Consider the following 21,947-nt stretch of genomic DNA (forward strand, 5'->3'; position numbering starts at 1 on the left):
TGTTTTCATATTCTTTTTCAATGAAGGTTATTACAAGATATTGAATATAGTTCCCTGTGCTATACAGAAGAAATTTGTTTTTTATCTAGTTTTTATATAGGTACAGTAGTTAATATCTGCAAATCTCAAACTCCCAATTTATCTCTTCCCACCCTCCTCTCCCCCCAGTAACCATAAGTTTGTTTACTATGTCTGTGAGTCTGTTTCTGTTTTGTAGATGAGTTCATTAGTGTCTTCTTTTTTCTTTTAGATGCCACATGTAAGTGATATCATATGGTATTTTTCTTTCTCTTTCTGGCTTACTTCACTTAGAATGACAATCTCCAGGTCCATCCATGTTGCTGCAAATGGCATTATTTTATTCTTTTTGTGGCAGAGTAGTATTCCATTATATGTATAAATATACCACAACTTTTTTATCCAGTCATCTGTCAATGGACATTTAGGTTGTTTCCATGTCTTGGCTATTGCATATAGCACCGCTATGATTACTGGAGTGCGTGTGTCTTTTTGAATTAGGGTTCCCTCTGGATATATGCCCAGGAGTGGGATTGCTTTTTAAATGAAGCTTTTAAATGAAGCTTAATCTCTGGGATAGAGGATCCCTACAGTGTTATCTTACCCGTCTCAACACTGCCTTCAGAAAGGGAGGAAGTGAGTAACTCTGAAGCTGGAAAAGTTCTGAGGGTTCACATTCTGTAACGAAGGAGTTGACATCACTGCGGTACTCCACCGGGCAGACAAAGTACTGGTATTTGGATAATACGTATGCAGCCTAGATGACCAAGCAAGCATTCATGAAACACTGAATGAAAATATATATATATACATACATTTAAAATATATATATGTCAGGAAGGCCAGAGAAGAATGCCAAACTTTCCTTGCATTCACATTCTGTTAAGTATTTTCAAAGTTAAATGATCATAACTGACACAATAAAAGACTCTGAAAAGCCATTAGAAAACAAAATGTTCTCAGAAATCAGTGTGATTATAATCTCTGTATGACCACAATAAAAAGAGGGAAGGGGAAAGAGAAAAAGAAGCTGACTTGAACATTTAGCCAAGTATTATGGCAAAGTGTTACTTTTTTTAAGTACACATATTTAGTGTCAGCAGAAGGTAACAATTATAGACCTATGAGAAAGTGCAGGACTTTAGTTTCTTGCATAAAGGTTATAATAATTTCATGAATTAAAAAATAACCAGTGATTTAAAATTACTAAGAAAATAGCACAGTGAAAAACACTGTTATTCTTAACCAACCCAGAAAATGTTGACTAAATTAATCTTTCCCTGGATGCATCACTGCAATTTTAAAAACTAGCTGTTCTCAGCCATGGAAGAAAATATATAAAACAAAATATCTTATAATAAATTTAAATTGCTAGACAATAGTTTATTCCCTTTCTTCTGCAGGTGTTCACACCATTATTCTGCTCAAGAATGATTAATGGAAGTACAACTATGACACTAGAAATGGATGTAAATTGATTTTGCTTCCAAACAACCAGTTTCCTCAAAATCACTTATTATAAATATATATAATTTCCCTCTTCATTATTTTTTCATGCATTACATTCTTATAGCTCTTTATTTTCTTCCAATGATATTGCAGTCCTTGTAGTATTTCTAAATTAGTCTTTAATAATACCAAATTCAGGTGGTACTGTTTAACTTAATAATATTCTAATTATGCCTGCTACATAATGTAAAACATTAGACGGGTCCCAGATACTTTTTCATTTTTCTATTTATCAATTATTATCTCATCAATACTCTATGAAATAAATACAAATAATATTTAAAATTCTATTGGAATTTTCATTGAGAATGAACTAAACTGATAAATAGACGAATTACGGTGGTTTTCCCATTTAGGAATCTGGCTCATTTCCATTTATTTGTATATTTGCTCCCTCTCAAAGCTCCATGTTGCTCTATATTTGGCTACAGAATATATTCTAGAACTGTCAGGGACTAGATCCTTAAAAAATTAAACTTCCTGACAGTAATTTTTGGGGGTATATTTATCTTAGATTAAGCCATTTTTCTGTACTTTTTTTTTGATTCTCACAAGACACCTTTGAATGAAAACCTAAATTCCATTAACTGTACACTAATTTTTAAAACATTAACAATATCCATTATTCATAGCTAAAAGTAAACGTCAATTATTTTTAACCAGCTTTCTCTGTAAGCTGGGCTTATAGCAGTAAGCGCCCACCAAGGCAAGCAGCACATCATTTGCATTCTCTCCTTTTACTCAAAGCCACCACCCGTCCCAGCACCTGTGTCCCCCACAAGGCAGAACAGCTGTTAAAAACTACTCAAACAATAGCACAACCGCAGGCCTCAAGACTCGTTGTACATTAGAATCAACTGAGAAAGGTAATTGGCCTGGAGAGGGCTGGGATGTAGGTGGTGTATAAGGTCCCCGGGGGTTTCTGGTGCAGGGCCAGGATGAGCGCTGCTGGATGGGGTATAGAATACAAGCGGACCTCATTTTATTGCACTTTGCTTTATTGCATTTCACAGATATTGTGGGTGTTTTTTGTTTTTTGTTTGTTTGGTTTTTAACAAATTGAAGGTTTGTGGCAACTCTGCCTTAGATAAGTCTATCAGGGCCATTTTTCCAACAGCATTTGTTCACTTCGTGTCTCTGTGCCACATTTCGGTAATTTGCACAGTATTTTAAACATTTTCATTATTACTCTATTTGTCACACCCATGTAAGATAACAAACTTAATCGGTACGTGTTGTGCGTACTCTGACTGCTCCACTGACCAGCCACGTCCTCCCGTCCCTCACCCTCTCCTCAGGTCTCCCTGTTCCCTGACACACCGCAGGATCAGGCCAGTGAATAATCCTACACTGGCTTCTAAAGTGTTCAAATGAAGGGAAGAGTCACATGTCTCTCATTTTAAATCCAAAGGTGGAAATAACTAAGCTTAATGATTAAGATGTTAAAAGCTGAGACAGGCTGAAAGCTAGGCCTCCTGGACCAGTTAGTGAAGTTATGACTGCAAAGGCAAGTTCTTGAAGGAAATCACAAGTGCTGCTCCAGTGAACACACGAATGATAAGGAAGCCCAACAGTCTTAGTGCTGATACGGAGAAGGTTTTAGTGGTCGGGGCAGAAGCTCAGACCAGCCACAACATTTCCCTATGCCAAAGCCTAATCTAGAGCTCTAAACATGAGCCCTGATGGAGATGTGCAACGAGAGGAATGTTTCCGTGCCTGCTAACACGTCTACTCTGCAGCCCACAGATGAAGGAGAAAGTTCCACTTTCAAGTCTTATTATTTAAGAGATACATTTCATAAGGCTACAGCTGCCCTAGACAGTGACTTCTCTGATGGGTCTGGGCGAAGTCAATTGAAAATCTGGAAAGGATTCACCGTTCTAGATGTCATTAAGAACATTAGTGATTCACAGGAAGAGGTCAAAATAACAACATTAGCAGGAGTTTGGAAGAAGCTGATCCCAGCCCTCATGGATGACTCTGAGGGATTCAAGACTTCAGTGCAGGAAGTGACTGCGGATGTGGTGGAAACAGAAGGAGAACTAGAATCAGAAGTGGGGTCTGAAGATGGGACTGAATTTCTGTAATCTCATGATAAAACTTCCACAGATAAGGAGTTGCTACCTATAGATGAGCAAAGGAAGTGGCTTCTTGAGATGGACTCCACTCTGGTGAAGATGCTGTGAAGATTACTGAAATGACAACAATGGATTTAGAACCTGACATACATTAGCTGATAAAGCAGTGGCAGGGTTTGAGAAGACTGACTCCAGTTCTGAAGGAAGTTTTACTGTGGGTAAAATGCTATCAAACAACACTACATGCTACAGAAGAGTCAATCCATGTGGCAAACTTCACTGTCCTATTTTAAGAAATTGCCACAGCCACCCCCACCTTCAGTAACCACAACCCTGACCAGTCAGCAGCATCAACACGGAGGCAAGAGCCTCCACCAGTAAAAAGATTATGACTTGCTGAAGGCTCAGATGATGATCAGCACTTTTTAGCTGTAAAGTATTTTTAAATTAAGGTCTGTACATTTTTTTTCAGATGTAATGCCATTGCACAGTTAACAGACTACAGTATAACATAAACAAAACTTTCATACACACTGGGAAACCAGAACATTCGTGTGACCTGCTTTATGGCAACACTCGCTACAGAGAGGTGACCTGGATCCAAAACTGCAATATCTCCGAGGTGTGCACGTAGCTTCTGTTTAGTGAGTTTCAGTTAAAGTTATTTGCATTTTGGAGTTTATTTCTTTTAGGTTTAGAATAGACTAATAAACTCGCTTCTGTTTTTCAAAGTATAAATAAAATAAAAATCCTAGTAAAACTCACGATGAATCCAAACACGACAGTGGAAAAGAAACCGCCAATGAATCCTTCCCAAGTCTTTTTAGGAGACAACTGAAAAAGGACAAATAAAATTAGAATGTGTTACCACTCACAAAATACACAGATATATATGCAGGCTCTGCTCAGTGAATTCCCACCATACCTCGTACATCTCTCCTTACTGTTCTTATTAGATAGGCTCTGCAGCCCTTTTTCCTTCAGTCCACGAGCCTGATTTATTTGCGCAGATCTCTAGGAGTGTCTAGCACATATTAGACCCTCAGACGTTTGACACACTGTGAATATTTGTTCCTGTAAATAGCCTCAATTTATTTTTTTCACTCAAAGGACTATTTATGCTGAAATAATTGTCCCATAGTCTTCATGATTATATAAAGCCCCACAATAGTGCAGTTATTGAAATAAGGATGAGATATGCTCATTCTAAGTATACATAGTCTGTGATGACCTGCTACTGATCAAAAATAAAATCACAAAACATGAACACTGCAGCGCCCCAGGTTCCCATATACTCCCAGATGCCATGCTTACAGCAGACCTCATTCTGAAGTAACAACATCCCCCACAGCCCCAGGCACAGTATTTGCCCCATGGGTATGCATATATCCTCCTCCCTTTGGTCACAATATACATCTGTCTCCATGAAGAAAGAAACATGTTGTGCTTCTAAGAATAGACAGGGTTTGTTTCAGATTCCAGCTATTGTTTATTCGTCAATGGCTCATTCAGGGAGAGAAATCTGGAGGAAAGTCTAGAACTTGGTGAAGCAGGGGCAGGAGGCAAAGATATAGAAGTAGACACAGTGCTAACTGCCTGAGATGCTCTGTAAGATAAAGGCTCTGTATGGGGCTTTGGTTACCAGGAGATCACGGACAGCCTCTGTGATAATCCTTCCAGTGGATCCAGGGGGACAGAAGTCAAAGAAATGTCAGAGGGAGGTTTCTGCAGCTAGAAATGGGTGACATGCTAAAGCACACAAGCTCTTGTCTTGAAGCTTGCAAAGTGCAAAGCCTTTCCTGACAATTCTGCCATAGAGAAAAGGGGCTGATATACACCATCTCCTAGGATGATTCAGTATGTTTATCATGAAGTAGGAGTTGACTCGAATTCAGAAGTGCCTGCTGATGATTTTAAAGATAGCTTATCAAATTAAATTGACACGTATCATACTGATTTAGGGGTTAACTCGCTTGATTACAACTGGGTATGTCACACAACTAATCCAACCTGGTAATGCCCTAGAACCTAATGTTCAAAATCAGACAGAGAGATTCTCTTCTGGGCTCTGAGGGCTTCCTCAGCCAATAACTTCTCAGCTGTCATGGAAGCCCTGACTACTTCATCATGAACTTGCTCTTGTGCTGAAGCAGCTTTAGAAACTTTTAAAAAATGTCTGGCTTTCAGGCCGGTATCCCTACAGCTCAGCCTGATGCCATGTGCTGCACTCCTATGTGGGGAAGAATTTAAGAAAGGTGTTTTTGAAGGACGAGCAGTCCACACATTCCCCTGGGAGGATAAACTACCCTTCCATCACTCTGAACAAACAGGTTTCCTATCTGAACAACTGTCTCAGTCCCTCCAAAAATGCCTTCATATAATAACACCAAAATAGCCAATTACTGTATTTGTGGGAATGTTACAAAAGACTTTGCCCAGTAGATGAACTGAGGGAATCCTATCTAAAGCCCCAACATGAAAAGCTTTTCTTTTTAAAGAAAATCAGTTCTAGAAAAAAAAAAAAAGTGTTTTTCCACGAGGACTTGCTTTGTTTCTCTCTTTCCCAAGATGGGAGCGAGGTAAATGACTTAATTTCCTTCTTGGCCTCTACTGACTGTAAACAACCAAACCGACGGGAAAACAACACAGTCTGCTCATGTGTATTTTCCTGTTCCACACCTTAACCTTTCCTTATCACTTGCATCGTTAGTGTTTTATTGCAGGGCGTCAATTTTTTTTTTTTTTTGAAAAAAATTTGGGTGTAAAAGTCTCACAAGCGGACATGAGTATGTGAAGACGGCATAATACATGCTCACCGACAGTTTGGTGAAGGAGGAGATAAATGAGAGGACAGCAGAGCCGAGGAAGGGCCTTTTGAGAGGGTGGTTGGGGAGCAGAGTAAAGCACACACGACAGCCCTGGGAAAGAGACCAGCAAAAAGATGACAGGAGCCTTCATGGGAGAGGATGACTGATGGAGGAGCCAAGAGAATATCTGATGAAGAACCCAGACAGTGTCACTGGGAAATACGGCTCCCTGCCCCGTACACTGGCTGCTAAGGAAAATCCAAGCACCTCAGAGTCAAAACCGTGCTACAGCACCAAACTGTTAGGGATTTTCTCCAGGGCTGACTCTTTCAGGTTACGGTAGGGGCTTGCGCGAGATTATTTTTCCATTACCTTAATTAACGGAGTTCTCCCAAAAAAAAATCCAAAAAGGTAAGCAGTTATGTCATTGCAGATAACACTTGATATTGGAACAAGGAACCTTTAAAAGAAAAAAAAGGCAGCAGAAAAGAGTCCATGTGATTAAGTGGCAAATATTTATACAGGCTATGACTCATGATGAACCAATGCAATAACCCTTTGGATCACCCTGCAGCCTATTCCAGAACATAACACGTGCTAGAACATTGACAGAAATGATAAATATCAACCAAATCTGCCCATTTAGCAAGTAAGCAGAGCAAAAATCTATAAACTAATGTACTAGAAGAATGTTGTTAATAAAAATATTAAATAATCAACTTAATTTTAGTATTAAATAATAATCAATTTCCATAGCTATGGACTTTCAAATTCCAGTTTTATGAGGAATGCCAACTAGAAATTGTCATTTGCCATCTGTGAAGGCTACAAGAATGAAGTCACTGGCCACTGCAGTCTCTGAACTTCAACACACCGTGAAAGGAGTTCCAGGCAAAAGGAATGAGGCACTCGGTGCTCTGGGAAAATATGGCAGAACAGGCCTTCAGATAGGTATTTTTCAGGGGAAGATTTTTATGAGCCCAATTTCTTGCATCGTCTCCGAAAATCACTAACAAAGACATCTGCTCCTCATGCTGCTCATGAATAGCAGCAACCTTCTGCCAAAATATGTGCATGACTGCACATACCCCCTTCACTAAAATCACACATATATATACTGACCTTCCACTCTACCTCTTCCGAGCAGCTCCTTAGAGCTGTCTGAGAGCCTGTCTCCCAGGCTATAGTCCTCATTTGGCCTCAAATAAAACTTAACTCACTGCTCTTAAGTTGTCCTTTTTTTTTTTCCAGTGGACAGGAACAAGTTACAATAGTATAAAGAATTTTTAAAAAGCAGCCTTTCAAAATGGAAATGGGTCATTTGATTAGGCAGAGTATAAGCTGATAAACTTATACCAAGCTCATAATACAAATTCTTTATGAGGTAAAATTATCAGTTTTAATTCTATGTGAGCCTATAGTTGCATTCAACCCTACTAATTGTACAGAAGCTACTAATTTCAGTAACTGCCACCCATCAATTAAAAGTTTGGATATGGAAGACAGTCTTAAAATGATTCTAATTGTTTACATACCCATATATATCTTGGTTAAAAAAACATGAACCTATCAAGGGAATAAATTTATTTTGACTAAATCCATCAACTGTAAAAGATTTTAATTAATGGATTTTAAAAGAATGTAGGGGAAATACAGTCAGATTTCTTAAAATCCTAAGATTTTTCTCCACTCTTATTTTTAACTAATAACAATGTTTATAACTTTAGCTGATTTTGAACTAATAAAAATGCTTTCTGAATCTGCAACCCACTGCTTATATAGCAAGTAACTCCAAATATCTGAAATCTGGACACCTAGTCCTATACAAAGGCAGAGCAGAACTTCCCCAACTTTTACCTAGAGAAAATGCATTGCCAGCACACGGTCTGCTGATAAGGACACTTTCCTGCTCTTTTTGTATTCCACGTAAATAGTACGCTTTTTTTTAAAGTCAAGTCTTTTGTTTTTTGGGGGTTTTTTTAAGTCACATTAAGGTGTAGTAAAACCAGAAAATGTAATTAATTGTTTGAAGCTTTTATAAAGACTTCCTGCACCTTATTTGAAACCTGAATAAGGAAGTTTTCCGGTTATTAACAAAGTGTCTTCCACTGTCAAATAGTAAGCAAAACTTAGTAAGCTATTTTCATGGAATTGAGCAACAACAAATAATACATTTTAGTAGAACTTCTGTAAGACACTATGCAATGTAAAAGAGCTTTAAACATGCTACGACATAAAGATAAAGCAGCATAATACTGTCCCCTTACCATATCATGCCTTCAAACAGATTTTGGATGACAAGATGTGACTGAGTAACTGTTATCAGTAAAGTGACATGAGTCCATGCGAACTGTTAACAGCCCAACAACACAACAATTAGTGAACATGACGGTCAGTGCAGCTCAGGAAGCAACAGCAATTTTGAAAACCGAATTTCTAGCATGACTACTGGTCATATTTCATACGATAAAGTCATACAAAATAAATGCCGTTAGTAAATCATATTTATTTTGGTGCCTACTAAAACCTTAAAAACATGAAAACATTTAATAAAATAATCTTAGTTTATACACAAATGGAATGCTAATAATACTGAGATACACTACGAAGCTTAAAAACACATATTAAAAACTAAACCATAATCTTGAATAATGAAATTTAAATTATAATGAGAAGTTTTTGGTGTTGCTGTGGCATTTAGATAGGAACTAAAATTTTACTCTGGCTGTATTCTCCAGTTATTGGAAATGCTAAAAACGATTCTTCTCTGAGTTCACTATGGTAACATTTTCCCATAAAGAGTGACTTCTAACTTCAAATGATTCAAACCTGCAGGGATCAATTGCCCTTAAACTCAATCTTTTCGTACTTGAAAGTTGATCTTCACAGCTCTGTTCAATGACAGTATTCAATTTCAAATTTTCAAAGGCTCTGTATTTCATCAATTCCATCTAGCCTGAGGGATGGCCACTTCAGGGAATTTCAGCATCATCAGTAAGAGTAGAATGTGAATTAAAAAAGCTAATGTTTCTGTGTACTAGTCTCATAATTTTTATTGGAATTTATAAAACGATCTTTCAATATTCTTTGGATTTTGATTTATTTAATGTATGTATAGAATGTTTCATCTCTACATAATATAAAATTTAATAATAATTATTATGGCAGCTAACAGCTATTGAATACTTACTATGTTTCAGGCTCTTGTCTAAGCATTTTGTAAGTATGAACTCATTTAATTTTCCCAACATTCCTATGATGTAGGTACCTATTATTATCTCCATAATAAACCTATTTTCCATTTCAGCAAAAAATATATTAAACTGGTTGTTTTATTTTCATCTGCTTAAAAGATCCAATTCTCTTTTACCCTGGTTGCTTCAAAATGCATAAATGACTTTTTTTCCAATAGGAACCATTTATATTTTCATAGCAGAGTCTATTATTTCTGAGACGGTTTCTAGATTTTCACTGGTAATTTTACTCTTTCCTCTCAAGATCCCCAGAAATTAGAGATGTAAGAATACTACAATTTCCCAGTAAGGGTGCTCAGCAGAATGTCTTAATGGAGAAAAGCAAAGCACAAAGGATAGGAAATGTACCCCAAATTCAAAACAAGCCTAACTAATCCATGAATTCCCAGATCTAAATACTACATTTTGCATTTTAAAGGCATTTTTGCATTTTTGCATTTTGCATTTCTTCCTTTTAAGGAAGAAAAGTTCATCGTGTACAGTGATAAATGTCATAAAACACTGAACAATGTTCAATTATACACTGAATGAAATACCTTTGACTGAAAAGAATTCAGCAACCAGATGACTAACCATAGCTGCTAAGAAAATATCAGCTCTGTCCCCCTAAGCCCAGGCTAAGAGCAGGTAGGCACACTTTCCATAGAAAAATATGGCAGATGCTTCCCTATGACTTACTAACTGTTCTGGAGATTATGGAAACACTTGCAATCTCTAGATTTAGGGAATTCAAATACTTGATTTTAATTTTATAGCCTTTGAGAACATTCAAAGAAAAAGGTTTTAGGAAACTTTGGAAACAGTTAAAATTTTTAAATCCTCAAAAAACTTTCAACTTCAACCTTTTGTATGTAATAATCATCCAAGATTCAAATATCCCACACATTTAGACAACTAGATTAGATTATATCTTCTCACTACAGAAAAAACTTAAAGGTAAGGGTTTTTATTACATATAGTGACTACAGAATAATGATTAATACACACCATATAAAACTGCAGACGATAATGTTTCTTCACCAAGCTCAGTACAAACATGCAGAAACCTGTTCAAGAAAAAACAAAACAAAACAAAACAAGACATGTATTTGTTGTGTAATCTGTTACAAAGTGTAAGACTCACTGGGTTCATGTAAGCCAAATTTCTATACCACATCTAGCCACTCACTCATACACCATCTCTCCTACTCTCATATTAAGCATTTTAAGTAAAAGTTTCTTGAAGGAAATGATCCTGTGTTCTCCAAAATGCCTAATATATTCCATAGCATAGATTCAATAAACATCCCAGCACTAATTAAGCTAATTAGTCCTTTGCTAATGTGTGCACATGGAAAAACCTATCCTGAATTTCAGTTAACTAAAATTTATTTGCTATATCCATCCATCAAATGTATGTATAGAATGTTTCAATCTCTACATAATATAAAATTTAATAATAATTATTATGGCAGCTAACAGCTATTGAATACTTACTATGTTTCAGGTTCTTGTCTAAGCATTTTATAAATATGAACTCATTTAATCCTTCCAATGTTCCTATGATGTAGGTACCTATTATTATCTCCATTTTTATCTCCATTTTACAGATGAATAAAAATGCACAAACGGCTTTACTAATTTAATGGGGATCATGGAACTACAAAAGAGTCAAACCTTTAGATCCAACTGATCCTCAAGAGTCATGCATTTTTTTTTTTGCATATATATATTTTTATTGACGTATAGGAGAGTCATGCGGTTCTATAAACTGTTATCAGCAAGACTCGGGTTAAGAATAATTTGAAGTTTCTCAGAGCCTTGTTATAATAACTATAGTAAAATATAATACTCTTAATAATTTCAAGAATCACAAACAGTATTTTGTTTCTGTTATTTTTTTCTTTCTTTGTTTCTGTTTATATCCTACAAATTTATTACAATGAAATTTTACTAAATAAAAATTCTACCTAATTAATTGAAATCTAATAATTATATATACTAAATAATAGGAGGCAATATGAAGCACTTTTTGCCCAATGTATCAATAAAGTTCTAAAGATCCTAAGTATTTTTTTTTTTACAGACATAGATTGGGAAATGCATAAGTGAAGTTTAATTTTAGATCAGCAGCCACTCATGCATCCTATTCTGCAATATCTTCAGAGAGTGAATTCTCTGAGATAGAAAATGAACTGTCAGTCTAGCCCATGTGAAATAAACACTAGACTTTGTATATCCAAGTTATACTCCCCAAAGCAAGTCTACCCACTAGGGTAAGCGAGGTTACTACTACTCTGACCAGAGCAAAGAATCAAACAATAGCTGTCTTCAGCTGTTTTTTGATGAGTGACTTGGAATGTCAGTGGAAAGGATGATGATAAAGGAAGAAAATGCATACTGGCTCCCAGATCCTACCTCACCTCCTATTTGTCATCTACAGAATCTGACTGGTTGAACTGCAAAAGAAATATGGAAACATTTTCTGAGTAGAGGCACAAGTGACAGCCATATGTCACTTTCTTCAGAGAAAGAAAGGGGGGGGGGTGTTAAGACATGGAATTCATGGCACTGAAATCACCAGTAGCTTAAAAGACCTCTTTAAAAATCACTGCTTTTAATTTTTTCTTCCCTAGCAGGTAGACCTGCGGCTCAAGGAATAATGAAAGTTCTATGCTGTTTTATGCCATTAGCCTATGGTTGAAGGCGAATGGAGACTGGACTTGGTTCGGAAGCTAATGGGATAAGAGCAAAGCAGACACACGGCAGATGCCTCTGGAATCTCCCCTTCTGTCCAAATGGACCTCGCCGGCTCTGCCAGCACGGTCTCGGGGACTTCTCAACATCACTGACGATGAATTATCTCCCACATACTCCAACATGTCTGGTTTCCTCTTTCTTGAAATTGTGTAATATTGTTCACCCTTAAGTCTTTCTTCAAACAAAATTACCAGCAGACTCATTTAACGCTTTCCTAATGATCATTTTATCCAGGAGAGCTTGGCAACTCACTTTTACCTGATCCAATTTCACTGTTACATCAAGTTAACATGCAGCGTTTTAGGGTGTTCTAATAGAGGGTACAATTATCCGACTCCGAGATACATTAAGACAGTTCTTTGAATTTGGGGGAGAATGGTGTAAAGGGTTTTCCTAGCATGTCTAAGGTTAAGTATTATTTTCAAACAAAAAGAATCTGAAACAGGAACATATAAATTTACTTTTTCATTCACAACCATCTACTTATGTGTGTATTTTAAATTTACATATGTAAAAATACATATGTGCTATATTGCAACAAGTCTATGGAAAGGATAACTTTGTACATTTGGATCCCCACTTTTACTTTTTAATTAATAAAGAATATTTGTATGGTTATATTTCCAATTAAAATTACAGGACTTGTTACAGTATTGTAAATAAAACTATTCATTGAAAAAGCTTCCTAACACATGGTTGTTGATAGGTAATTATGTTTAGTTACACTTACTGATCACCAGTTTATACACAACACTGTGCCTGGCGCTGTCCATGCGAAGATGTGTATTGCCCAGTACCCAAGAGGTCCCAGGTGGTTAGGGAGACCCAGCTACCCAACAGACTAAACAGTGGTGTATTCAACAAGAACAAAAAAAGAATGTGATTTCTAAAGGAGTCAGGAGAAGCAAATGGGGGGAAAAAGATATTGAAAAGTCCAAAAGATGGGATAGAGGGAATTTCAGAAAAATGGACAATCAAAAGTTGTGTATTGAGCACTTAAGATGCACCAGGCACAAGATACAAAAAACGGATAAGACAGTTGTTCCAGAGAGCTCACAGTCTAGCTGAAGAGACAGAACATATAAAGAAATAATACAGTTGTTTTTAAAATTTCTTATTGGTGATTAACCAATTCAATAAACACATATAGTCCTTAAATCAAAAAGGAGACAGATGGACCCAGATTAAATCCTAGAGCTTACTGACTCATCCCTCACCCTTTCATGAGGCTCTGTTTTTCAATACACTCACCTAACTAATCAGAACTCCAAAACATTTGAAATATCACATTTAAAAAATTCAGAAGCACACTGTATTATGTGTGCCCATATTCAGAATACAACTGAGTTGTTTTTTAAAAAAGTTTTTAAGCAACCATGCATTGTAGAAATTCACATAAACCAACCATATTAGGCTAAGACAAAAAAGTTTTCTCTTAATCTGCCTGGTGAGTATATGGTGCAGAACAAGACTAGCAGGTGTACATATTCTATTCAGCTTTAATTCAAAAACTGTAAGTGGTTTTGGAGATACAGTCCCTTATGAATAGTTATGTGTGGTATCTTTCTAAAGAGTTTATCAACATCCTTTGAGATAAAAGATATTCAGGATGTCTGGGAAAAAATTCCTAATCATGCATTAATTTTAGCTATAATTTAATCTTACATGTCCATTGATTTTCTTGAATTCAAAGTATTATATTCAAGTCATAACTTCTCCTTAAAGTTTTTAAAAATGAAATAGTAATGCATAAATATAAGCAAAATAAATACTAAACATAATAGGCCTGTAATATGCCTATCACAGGTTGGCTAAAGAGATCTTCAGGTGATATTATTAAGGGTCCAACATCTTAAGCTTATTCATCCATCATTATGAGACATGTGGTCACATGTCTGGTCTCATTTCTAAAGGGCCTCCAATCTAAACCGCCAAGATCTAGGGGGAGGGTATAGCTCAGTGGTAGAGTGCGTGCCTAGCATGCACTAGGTTCTGGGTTCAATCCCCAGTACCTCCATTAAAAATAAATAAACCTAATTACTTCCCTTAAATAAATAAATAAATAGATAGATAAAAGATAAGCCACCAAGATCTTTTTACAATATATCTAGATTCTAGAGAAAATGTTGTTCCTATGATTTTCTCTTTGCTATCAAATTCGTTTTACGATAAAATTATCTAAGTGTCATAATGACTTCCAGGTCCTAGTCATTTGGTATGATATTAAACAAGTCATTTAATCTGTGTGCCTTGGTGAAAGGATCAGACCTGGATAGATCTACATTTTATTTTACTAAAATTCAATGTCAGTGAGAGAGCTTGTGTTGTCTCTGCTTTTTAAATCTGCTAAGACCTATACAAAGTCATTTGCCCACCGCAGAACTAAAATTTGGACAGGACCTTTGGAATGTTGTTTAATGAGAAGAATTCCAAAGATTTTTCACAGCATAATGAGAGAAAGGTACCAATATCTCAAGAGAGCACACTTTCTACTTCCTTACTCCTGTTTTAAAGTCTAATTCCATTTTCTAGACTAAGCTCATGAGTGTTGCCAATCACTTCAAGAATCACCAGTAAGGCCTCAAGAACCAGCAACCAACACACTGATCAAGATTTGCAGGTACTAACTACTACACATAAAATAGATAAACAACAAGTTTCTACTGTATAGCAGAGGTAACTATAGTCAATATCTTACAGTAGCCTATAATGAAAAAGAATATGAAAAGGATTATATGTGTGTATATGGATGACTGAAACATTATGCTGTACACCAGAAATTGATGCAACATTGTACACTGACTAGACTTCAATTAAAATAATAATAACAATAAGCCATAAAAAAAAGAAGCACTCTGTGTCAATGTGCATGTTCTCAGCCTCTTGATCATTCATCCAATAAATGTGTGCTGGGAACCTGCATACCAGACCCTGTGCTAAGCACTGGGAATTAAAAAAAATAAGAGAGACACAAAGTGGGTAATTATGGTTTAACAGGACCATATTTAGGACACACATAAAATGATAACAGATATAGAATACGAGGCATGATTTATATCGAAAATTTCATTCGAGTAGCTCCGTGTTTACTACAAAGTTGCATTTTAAAAGTACATTTGTTTCGGGGGAGGATAATAGCTCAGTGGTAGAGCGCATGTTTGGCATGCCCAAGGTCCTGGCTTCAATCCCCAGTACCACCACTTAATTAATTAATTAAATATAAGTACATTCGTAAGACTGATAATGTCAACATTCTGGTATGATCTTACACTGTAGTTTTCCAGAATATTACCACTGGTGGAAACTAAGCAAAGTATATAAGGGATATCTCTATTATTTCCTACAGCTACATGCAAATATACAATTATCTCAACAACAACAACAACAAAAAATGTTGTAGGCCAAGAATTCGGGATACAAAAGCAATTTTTCATAGATAAACAATAACTGGTTTTTAAGATCAGCCAATAGTATTTTAATTTTTTTTTTAATTTATAGCCTTCATAGTATTAAATATAAGCCTAAATGGTTCAGGCCCTCATTATATTTAGGGCAAATTAGAGTAGTGGCTTCCTATCTTATCACTATTAATGTCTCCCAACACATCCTGCATTTAATTACAAATTTGGTCATATTATACTCTTAGCTTAAAATCCTTCAGTGGTTTCCGAGGGATAAAGCCCAAATCCTTCCCACGATACACAAAGCTTCTCAAGATGTGGCTCCTGCCTACCTTTGCAAATCTCAGGGCTGCCACTGGTCCCGAACATGCCATCCTCTCATTCCCAAAAGCCTGCACAGCTGCTCCCTCTGCCTGGAATGCCCTTTCCCACTATCCCCCTGGCAAACACCTGCTTCTTCTTTGCTTTTCACAACATTTGTCATCTCTTCGCAAAGGCCTTCTATGGCCTTCCCACCCCAACATAGCAAGGCCCTCCTTCCCCTCCTCCTCGCTCTTAGAGATCCTTGTTCACATTTCAGCAATAAACCAGGGAACACGTGTCTCAGCAGTTACAAGACCCTGGAAGGTATGCTACCAGCGTTATTTCCCCTTGTATCCTCAACACCACAAACTGTACCAGCACTTGGAAAGCACTCAAGTATTTGTTGAAAAAACAACACTGATGACTTTCAATGAGCTTCTGCGATTCTCTATAAAAGAGCAAGTGGTAAGCGATATCCATGGCAGAAATCAGTTAGAAAAAGAAGAAATATTGATCTTATTTTATAAAAGTAGAGTCAGAAAGTTTAGGGGATGAACAAATAATTACTAAAAAGGGTTGGTTGGGACTGCTATCATGTATACAATGTTATAAAAAGAAACAAGAAAGAAAATAAGTTACATTGTCTTTACCCTCTCAATTGAGAAGTTACTCTCAAGTGTTTAAGTTATAGCAAACATAAAGGGAATATAAGCCAAGGAAATAGTCGTTGCCTTATTTTCTGACGTTCTCCCCATCAGATTTTGCTATACGCACATCAACAGAGATGTAACTGCAGCTATGGGAAAAGTGAGATAGGTTTAGATATGCTGACATAAAACCACTCATACACTATATTAAGTGGGGGGAAAAAACAGGTACAGAATAGTCTGGTCTCATTTGTGTGAGAAAATGAGGGAAGGTGGATATGACCCTATCAGCCTGAATGCTCAAAAAGTGTCTGGAATAGTGGCAGTAAGACCCCAGAGACAGTAAGTGAGGCTCTGAGGTAGGAGGGAGATATCATGCAATACTCCTTTTCAGTCTGAATTTTTCCTGTGGGAATATATTATGTTTTCATTTTTAACAACTAGTTTTGAAAAACCAACCTAGGTGAGGATTCCCAAGCCACCTGGCTTTTGGCACACTCCCTACTCAGAAGCCAGCCGTGGTGCTCCCAGTGCCAAGCCCCAGAGAGAGGCCACCCGTGGGGGCTCAGGGCAGGAGCCAGCACTAACTGTGGCCATGAGAGAGCCACCTCAGGCACCTAGCCCACTTGGGACTTAAGTGACCAGCACTGTCTCCATCTGACCACAACCAGAGGGGAGGCCCTCAGTTAGAACTGCTCAGTGAAGCCCAGTCAATCCAGGACAAGGAGAAAAAAGAACAAATTGTTGACTTTAGCAAAGGGAAAATAAAATACTAGTCAAAGACTTTTGTTTTAAAATGGCAGCTTGATCATGGACATTTATTTCTATTCCATCTTGGTAGCCCAATAAATCACGTTAAAGAAATTGAGGCAAAAACCTACAGGGCAAAGAGAACTAAAGAAATGTCAAGGAAAACAGAAGAGAAATGGCTATAAAATTTGGAAGCTGGAAAACAGACTGGATGACTTTCAGCAGACTTGAGAAATCAGGGCAACTAGAAGTATCCTCCAGAGAAGACTGAGCGGCAGAGGCTGAGCAGCGGAAGGCAGGGCTGAGGCCTGGACTTCCAAGCTTGAGTGTTAAGCAAAGGTCGGCTGCTAACAAGTGGGGCCAAAGCAGTCAGTTGTGAGACAGAATAAAGACGTCAATTAGAAATGTATGAACATAAAACGCTGACCTTCTAAGCACATGTCAAAGCAAACGATTAGAGGCTATGCCTCGGCAGAATGAGGGTGTTATCCCAGAAACTGGAAGACACAGGATGGAAGAAACGGAAGAGCCAAACTGCAAGGGGACAGCTGGGCAGCAGGCTTACAGGTGGGCAGGGCAAATAAGAACAGGACCCCGCGGTCCCTGGGACAGAGGTCTCCTGGGAAAAAGGGATCTGACAACTCTTTGATTTGTGTGAACATTTGGAAAAAATGACGAATAGATATGGGATAGACTCAAAAGGAAAATTAAGGATTCCTACGCACAAATTATGAAGGTGGAAAAGAAAAGCTCAAAGAGCAACTATTAAGTTCAGGAAAAATTCAAACTTGTTAAAAAAAAACAAAACAGAAACGTAATGAAAGATACTACTTGGCTCCATAGAAAGGGGTATTTTATGTATCTGTTTAAAAACATAAAAATGACAATAAAAAACTAAGTATAGAGAAATGAGGTTATTACAGGAAGTCAATAGACAATGCCTAAAATAAGTTAAGACACAGGCATATTACTTAGAAAAGTGAAAAAAAAAACCTGTAAGTGTGGGGTGCAGGGTTATCGTTTATATTACAAGTCTTTTGACAATATCTGCTTTTTAAACTAAAAGACATATTAATGATATAAATGATTAATGTTTTAATTAATTATAATTTTACTATTAAGAAATTATAAAAATAATTATATATGAAATAGTTGTTGTGTTCAATAACAAAAGTCACCATAGATACTTATCTTGCTAAAATTATTTTTTAAACTCAAAATGCCAGAAAAGAAGTCTTGTCAGTCTAAATATAAACTGAGAAGTTACTGTATTCTTCTCCCCTTTAATAATAAAGAATTCATCCCAGAATTTACCTTACATTTAACAAAATAAATCAAGTTTCTCTGTTTGATAAGTGAGAGAAACTACTCAAAGTTTCTACCAAGAAAAAAAGTCACAAACATGCTTTAATAAACATAAAATCAGAGTCAAGTGTTTTATTCCCCAAATTTTAGCTGTTAGCAGTTATCATTAATCTCTCTATAATCATGATTCTTCTAAACTGATTAGAATTTCAAATGGAATGACTATCTTAGAATGAATAACTTCTTTTGCCCCAGAAATGACAGAAATACTTTTCAATATCTATTTCTAAGAATTAAGATAACTATATTCAACAGTTACATTCAATATCTCCAAGAGCCTATTTTACATACACCATTTATAATTCAAAAAAAAAAAAAAAAAAAGTAATGGACTGAGATACTTGGACTTCACAAAAACCTGAATTAAAATGGGAAATTTCTTTGGAAAACGTAGGTCCTCCTGCCCCAAAAATGATTCTCTGAAAATTACCATTATCATTTCAGATTATATTTCATTCTCTGGCCTTCTAGAATTATAAATAAAAGAGAGCAAGATCTGAAGGGGTGTTTATTAAAGTAGGAGCACCATGAAGAACAGTATCATAATTACCGAATAAAGTGACATGCTTTTAAAGGACTGGACTTTCATCCCCGTACACTCTATACTTTTTTGTTTAATGAGAAATGGAAAGTCATCCATATTGTATTCATTTTCCAAAATTATACCAACTGGGTAAAAATTAATTTACTGAGAAACTCCTCAGAGCTAAAACAGTAACTATTAAGAGCTAAAGAGAAACTAACAAATTTCATTTTCTCCTTTAAAAGTGAAAATAATAATAATAATAAATATTAAAATAGTGCCAGGTACTGTTCTAAGTGCCTTACAAAGAAACTGAGGCACAGATAGATTAATTAAATTTCCTAAAGTTTATTCAGCGACCAAGTGGTGGAACCAGGATTCATATTGGCAATCTAAGTTTTAAAAAGTACGTTATCTAAATCAATTCCTTATAAATTATTTTATGATTCATAAACTTTTATGCAAAATAAATCTGTTAATTCTAATGTTATCCTAAGTATCTGATTCTTAATTAATTATTTGTTTTTTATTTTTCAGTTTTATTAGGTAGAATTGTTACAATTTGACAGCACATATACAATATATTGCATGTAAATACATCTACACAATATACTGCACATATTTTTTTAATTCACATATATGTACTATTCATTGTTTCTAAAAACACTTAGAACTTTAGTTTTTTAAACTTACATAGTTCTGATTCCTAATGTAAAATCATAAAAACATGACACAGCATACTATAAAGAAATATGCATATTATATATATAATATATTTTATATATATATATATACATATATATATATACACACACACACACACACACACACACATACACACCATGTCAATAAAACCAAGTACCCTGATTAATTCTATATGGAAACTCTATTTCTGAGGGACAAAGAAAGCAACGTGAAATCGTGTATGTGAAAGTTTCTTTGTAAATTATACTTGGTTAATGATCAGTCCATATATTTATAGGTTTGTTTACTACAATTTGCAAAGAAAATGTTCAAATGTATGAGGTGTCTATTAAGCAAATTTTTTTTAACAATAGGGAGTAATTGCTATTTAACACCATGATGAAAGAAATATCTTTTTATACATGATATATAAAAGAAAAGCTGGATAAAATGTACAAATAAAGGATGCTGTGAATTTAAATAACATAAAAAATAAGCATGTAACACATATTGGCTACATATGAATACAGAATATTTTCCTTAACTTACCTGCCAGATAGAGGGCAAATGATATAAATCTGTGGTAGCGAATGAGGAACTGAAGTTGCTCTTCTCTTTGAACAAATGTAGCAAAATAATCAGCTACAGTCTCTCCATAGAAAAAGTAATTTACACACAGTAGAAAGTACCTATAATTTAAAAACAATTAGCTTTTTTTATATTTGGAACTTTTCCCCCTGAAACTCAGTAAAACTATTTTCTACATTTTGATGATGCCACAAAGATCAAAACCAAGTTTAGAAGACTAGTTCAGGATATATTCCACCAAAGTGTTTTTTTCCCCATTTCAAATTTAATTTCTAACTTATCAGTCAACAAAAATTTACTGAATATAGTTCATGTCTTTAGTTAGCTCAAAATCTAATGCCAGAGACAAATAATTAAGAAACAATGTAGAAAATACTACACACACACACACACACACACACACACACACACACAGGGTATTAAGTTAATAATGAAAATTCACACCCAACTACTCATGGCTCTAATGTTTTTAACAGTAGAGCCCCTAAGCCAACCCCCATCCTCCCTAAAGAAGATCAACAGGGAAAAAAGGAAGAGGTACTTGGACTTCTAACCTCTCTCCCCTCTGTCCCGCCCACACTGGGGTCTTGCTCCCTCTTCTCAAAGCTCCAGAAGGACTCTGGTTGGGCAGTGATTCTAAAGGGGGCAGCAATGGAGGATGGAAAATACCAGTAGGTAAAAAAGTCTCTGGGAGAAACTTTTAAAAGCTGTATAAATGCCCAGCCCTGGTATATCCTTTCCCCCAAGGGAGGGGTTGAACCTATGAGACTTTGCTGATACGAATGCAGGTAAGCCAGGAAAAGAGGCTGAGAAACATGGCCATAGAGTTCCTCTGGGCCTCCTCCTTGAAGGGCAGAGTCCTAGGTAGCCAGGAGGGCAGAAGGACAGGAAAGGGGTGGTTGCCCTCTGGTTCTCATGGATGCAATTGGATCCCACTGCTCACAAAGTAAAGTATTCACATTTCTCTTCAGCGACTATTACCATTTTTTTTAATCTCCTACAATGGAAACTGTGATTCCAATCCAACTTTTTGACCCCTATTCCCTAATAAATACATACCTTCTGCTCAGGAGAGCCAGGAATGTCCCACCATCTGCAGCACACACCTCTTCTGTCCCCACCAAGAACCTGCTGGGTGCTGCTTCCACAACCCAGACATGCTTCACTCTCGAGCAAGTCTTAGTTTAAGTGACTGTCTCTCTCTCGCCTTCACCAAGAAGCCTCTAGAATCACTGCAGCCCATCCTGACCTACTTTTTTTCTCCCTACACTTAAAATCAAT

At 36.3% G+C, this 21,947-nt stretch overlaps 1 protein-coding gene across 1 annotated transcript in view; it reads right to left on the reverse strand.

The window, feature by feature from the left end:
• The window catches only part of CDS1 (CDP-diacylglycerol synthase 1), a 65,341-nt gene that overhangs the window by 11,950 nt on the left and 31,444 nt on the right, over window positions 1-21,947 (reverse strand). The window contains exons 5-10 of the mRNA XM_032498864.1: window positions 20,628-20,767; window positions 10,654-10,712; window positions 8,680-8,762; window positions 6,785-6,872; window positions 4,371-4,439; window positions 623-775 (exon numbers count right to left, since the gene is read on the reverse strand). Coding sequence (XP_032354755.1) covers window positions 623-775; window positions 4,371-4,439; window positions 6,785-6,872; window positions 8,680-8,762; window positions 10,654-10,712; window positions 20,628-20,767 — 592 coding nt within the window. The remainder of the gene's footprint in view (window positions 1-622; window positions 776-4,370; window positions 4,440-6,784; window positions 6,873-8,679; window positions 8,763-10,653; window positions 10,713-20,627; window positions 20,768-21,947) is intronic.

The sequence above is a fragment of the Camelus ferus genome, chromosome 2, assembly GCF_009834535.1.
Source record: "Camelus ferus isolate YT-003-E chromosome 2, BCGSAC_Cfer_1.0, whole genome shotgun sequence".
Lineage (NCBI taxonomy): Eukaryota > Metazoa > Chordata > Mammalia > Artiodactyla > Camelidae > Camelus > Camelus ferus.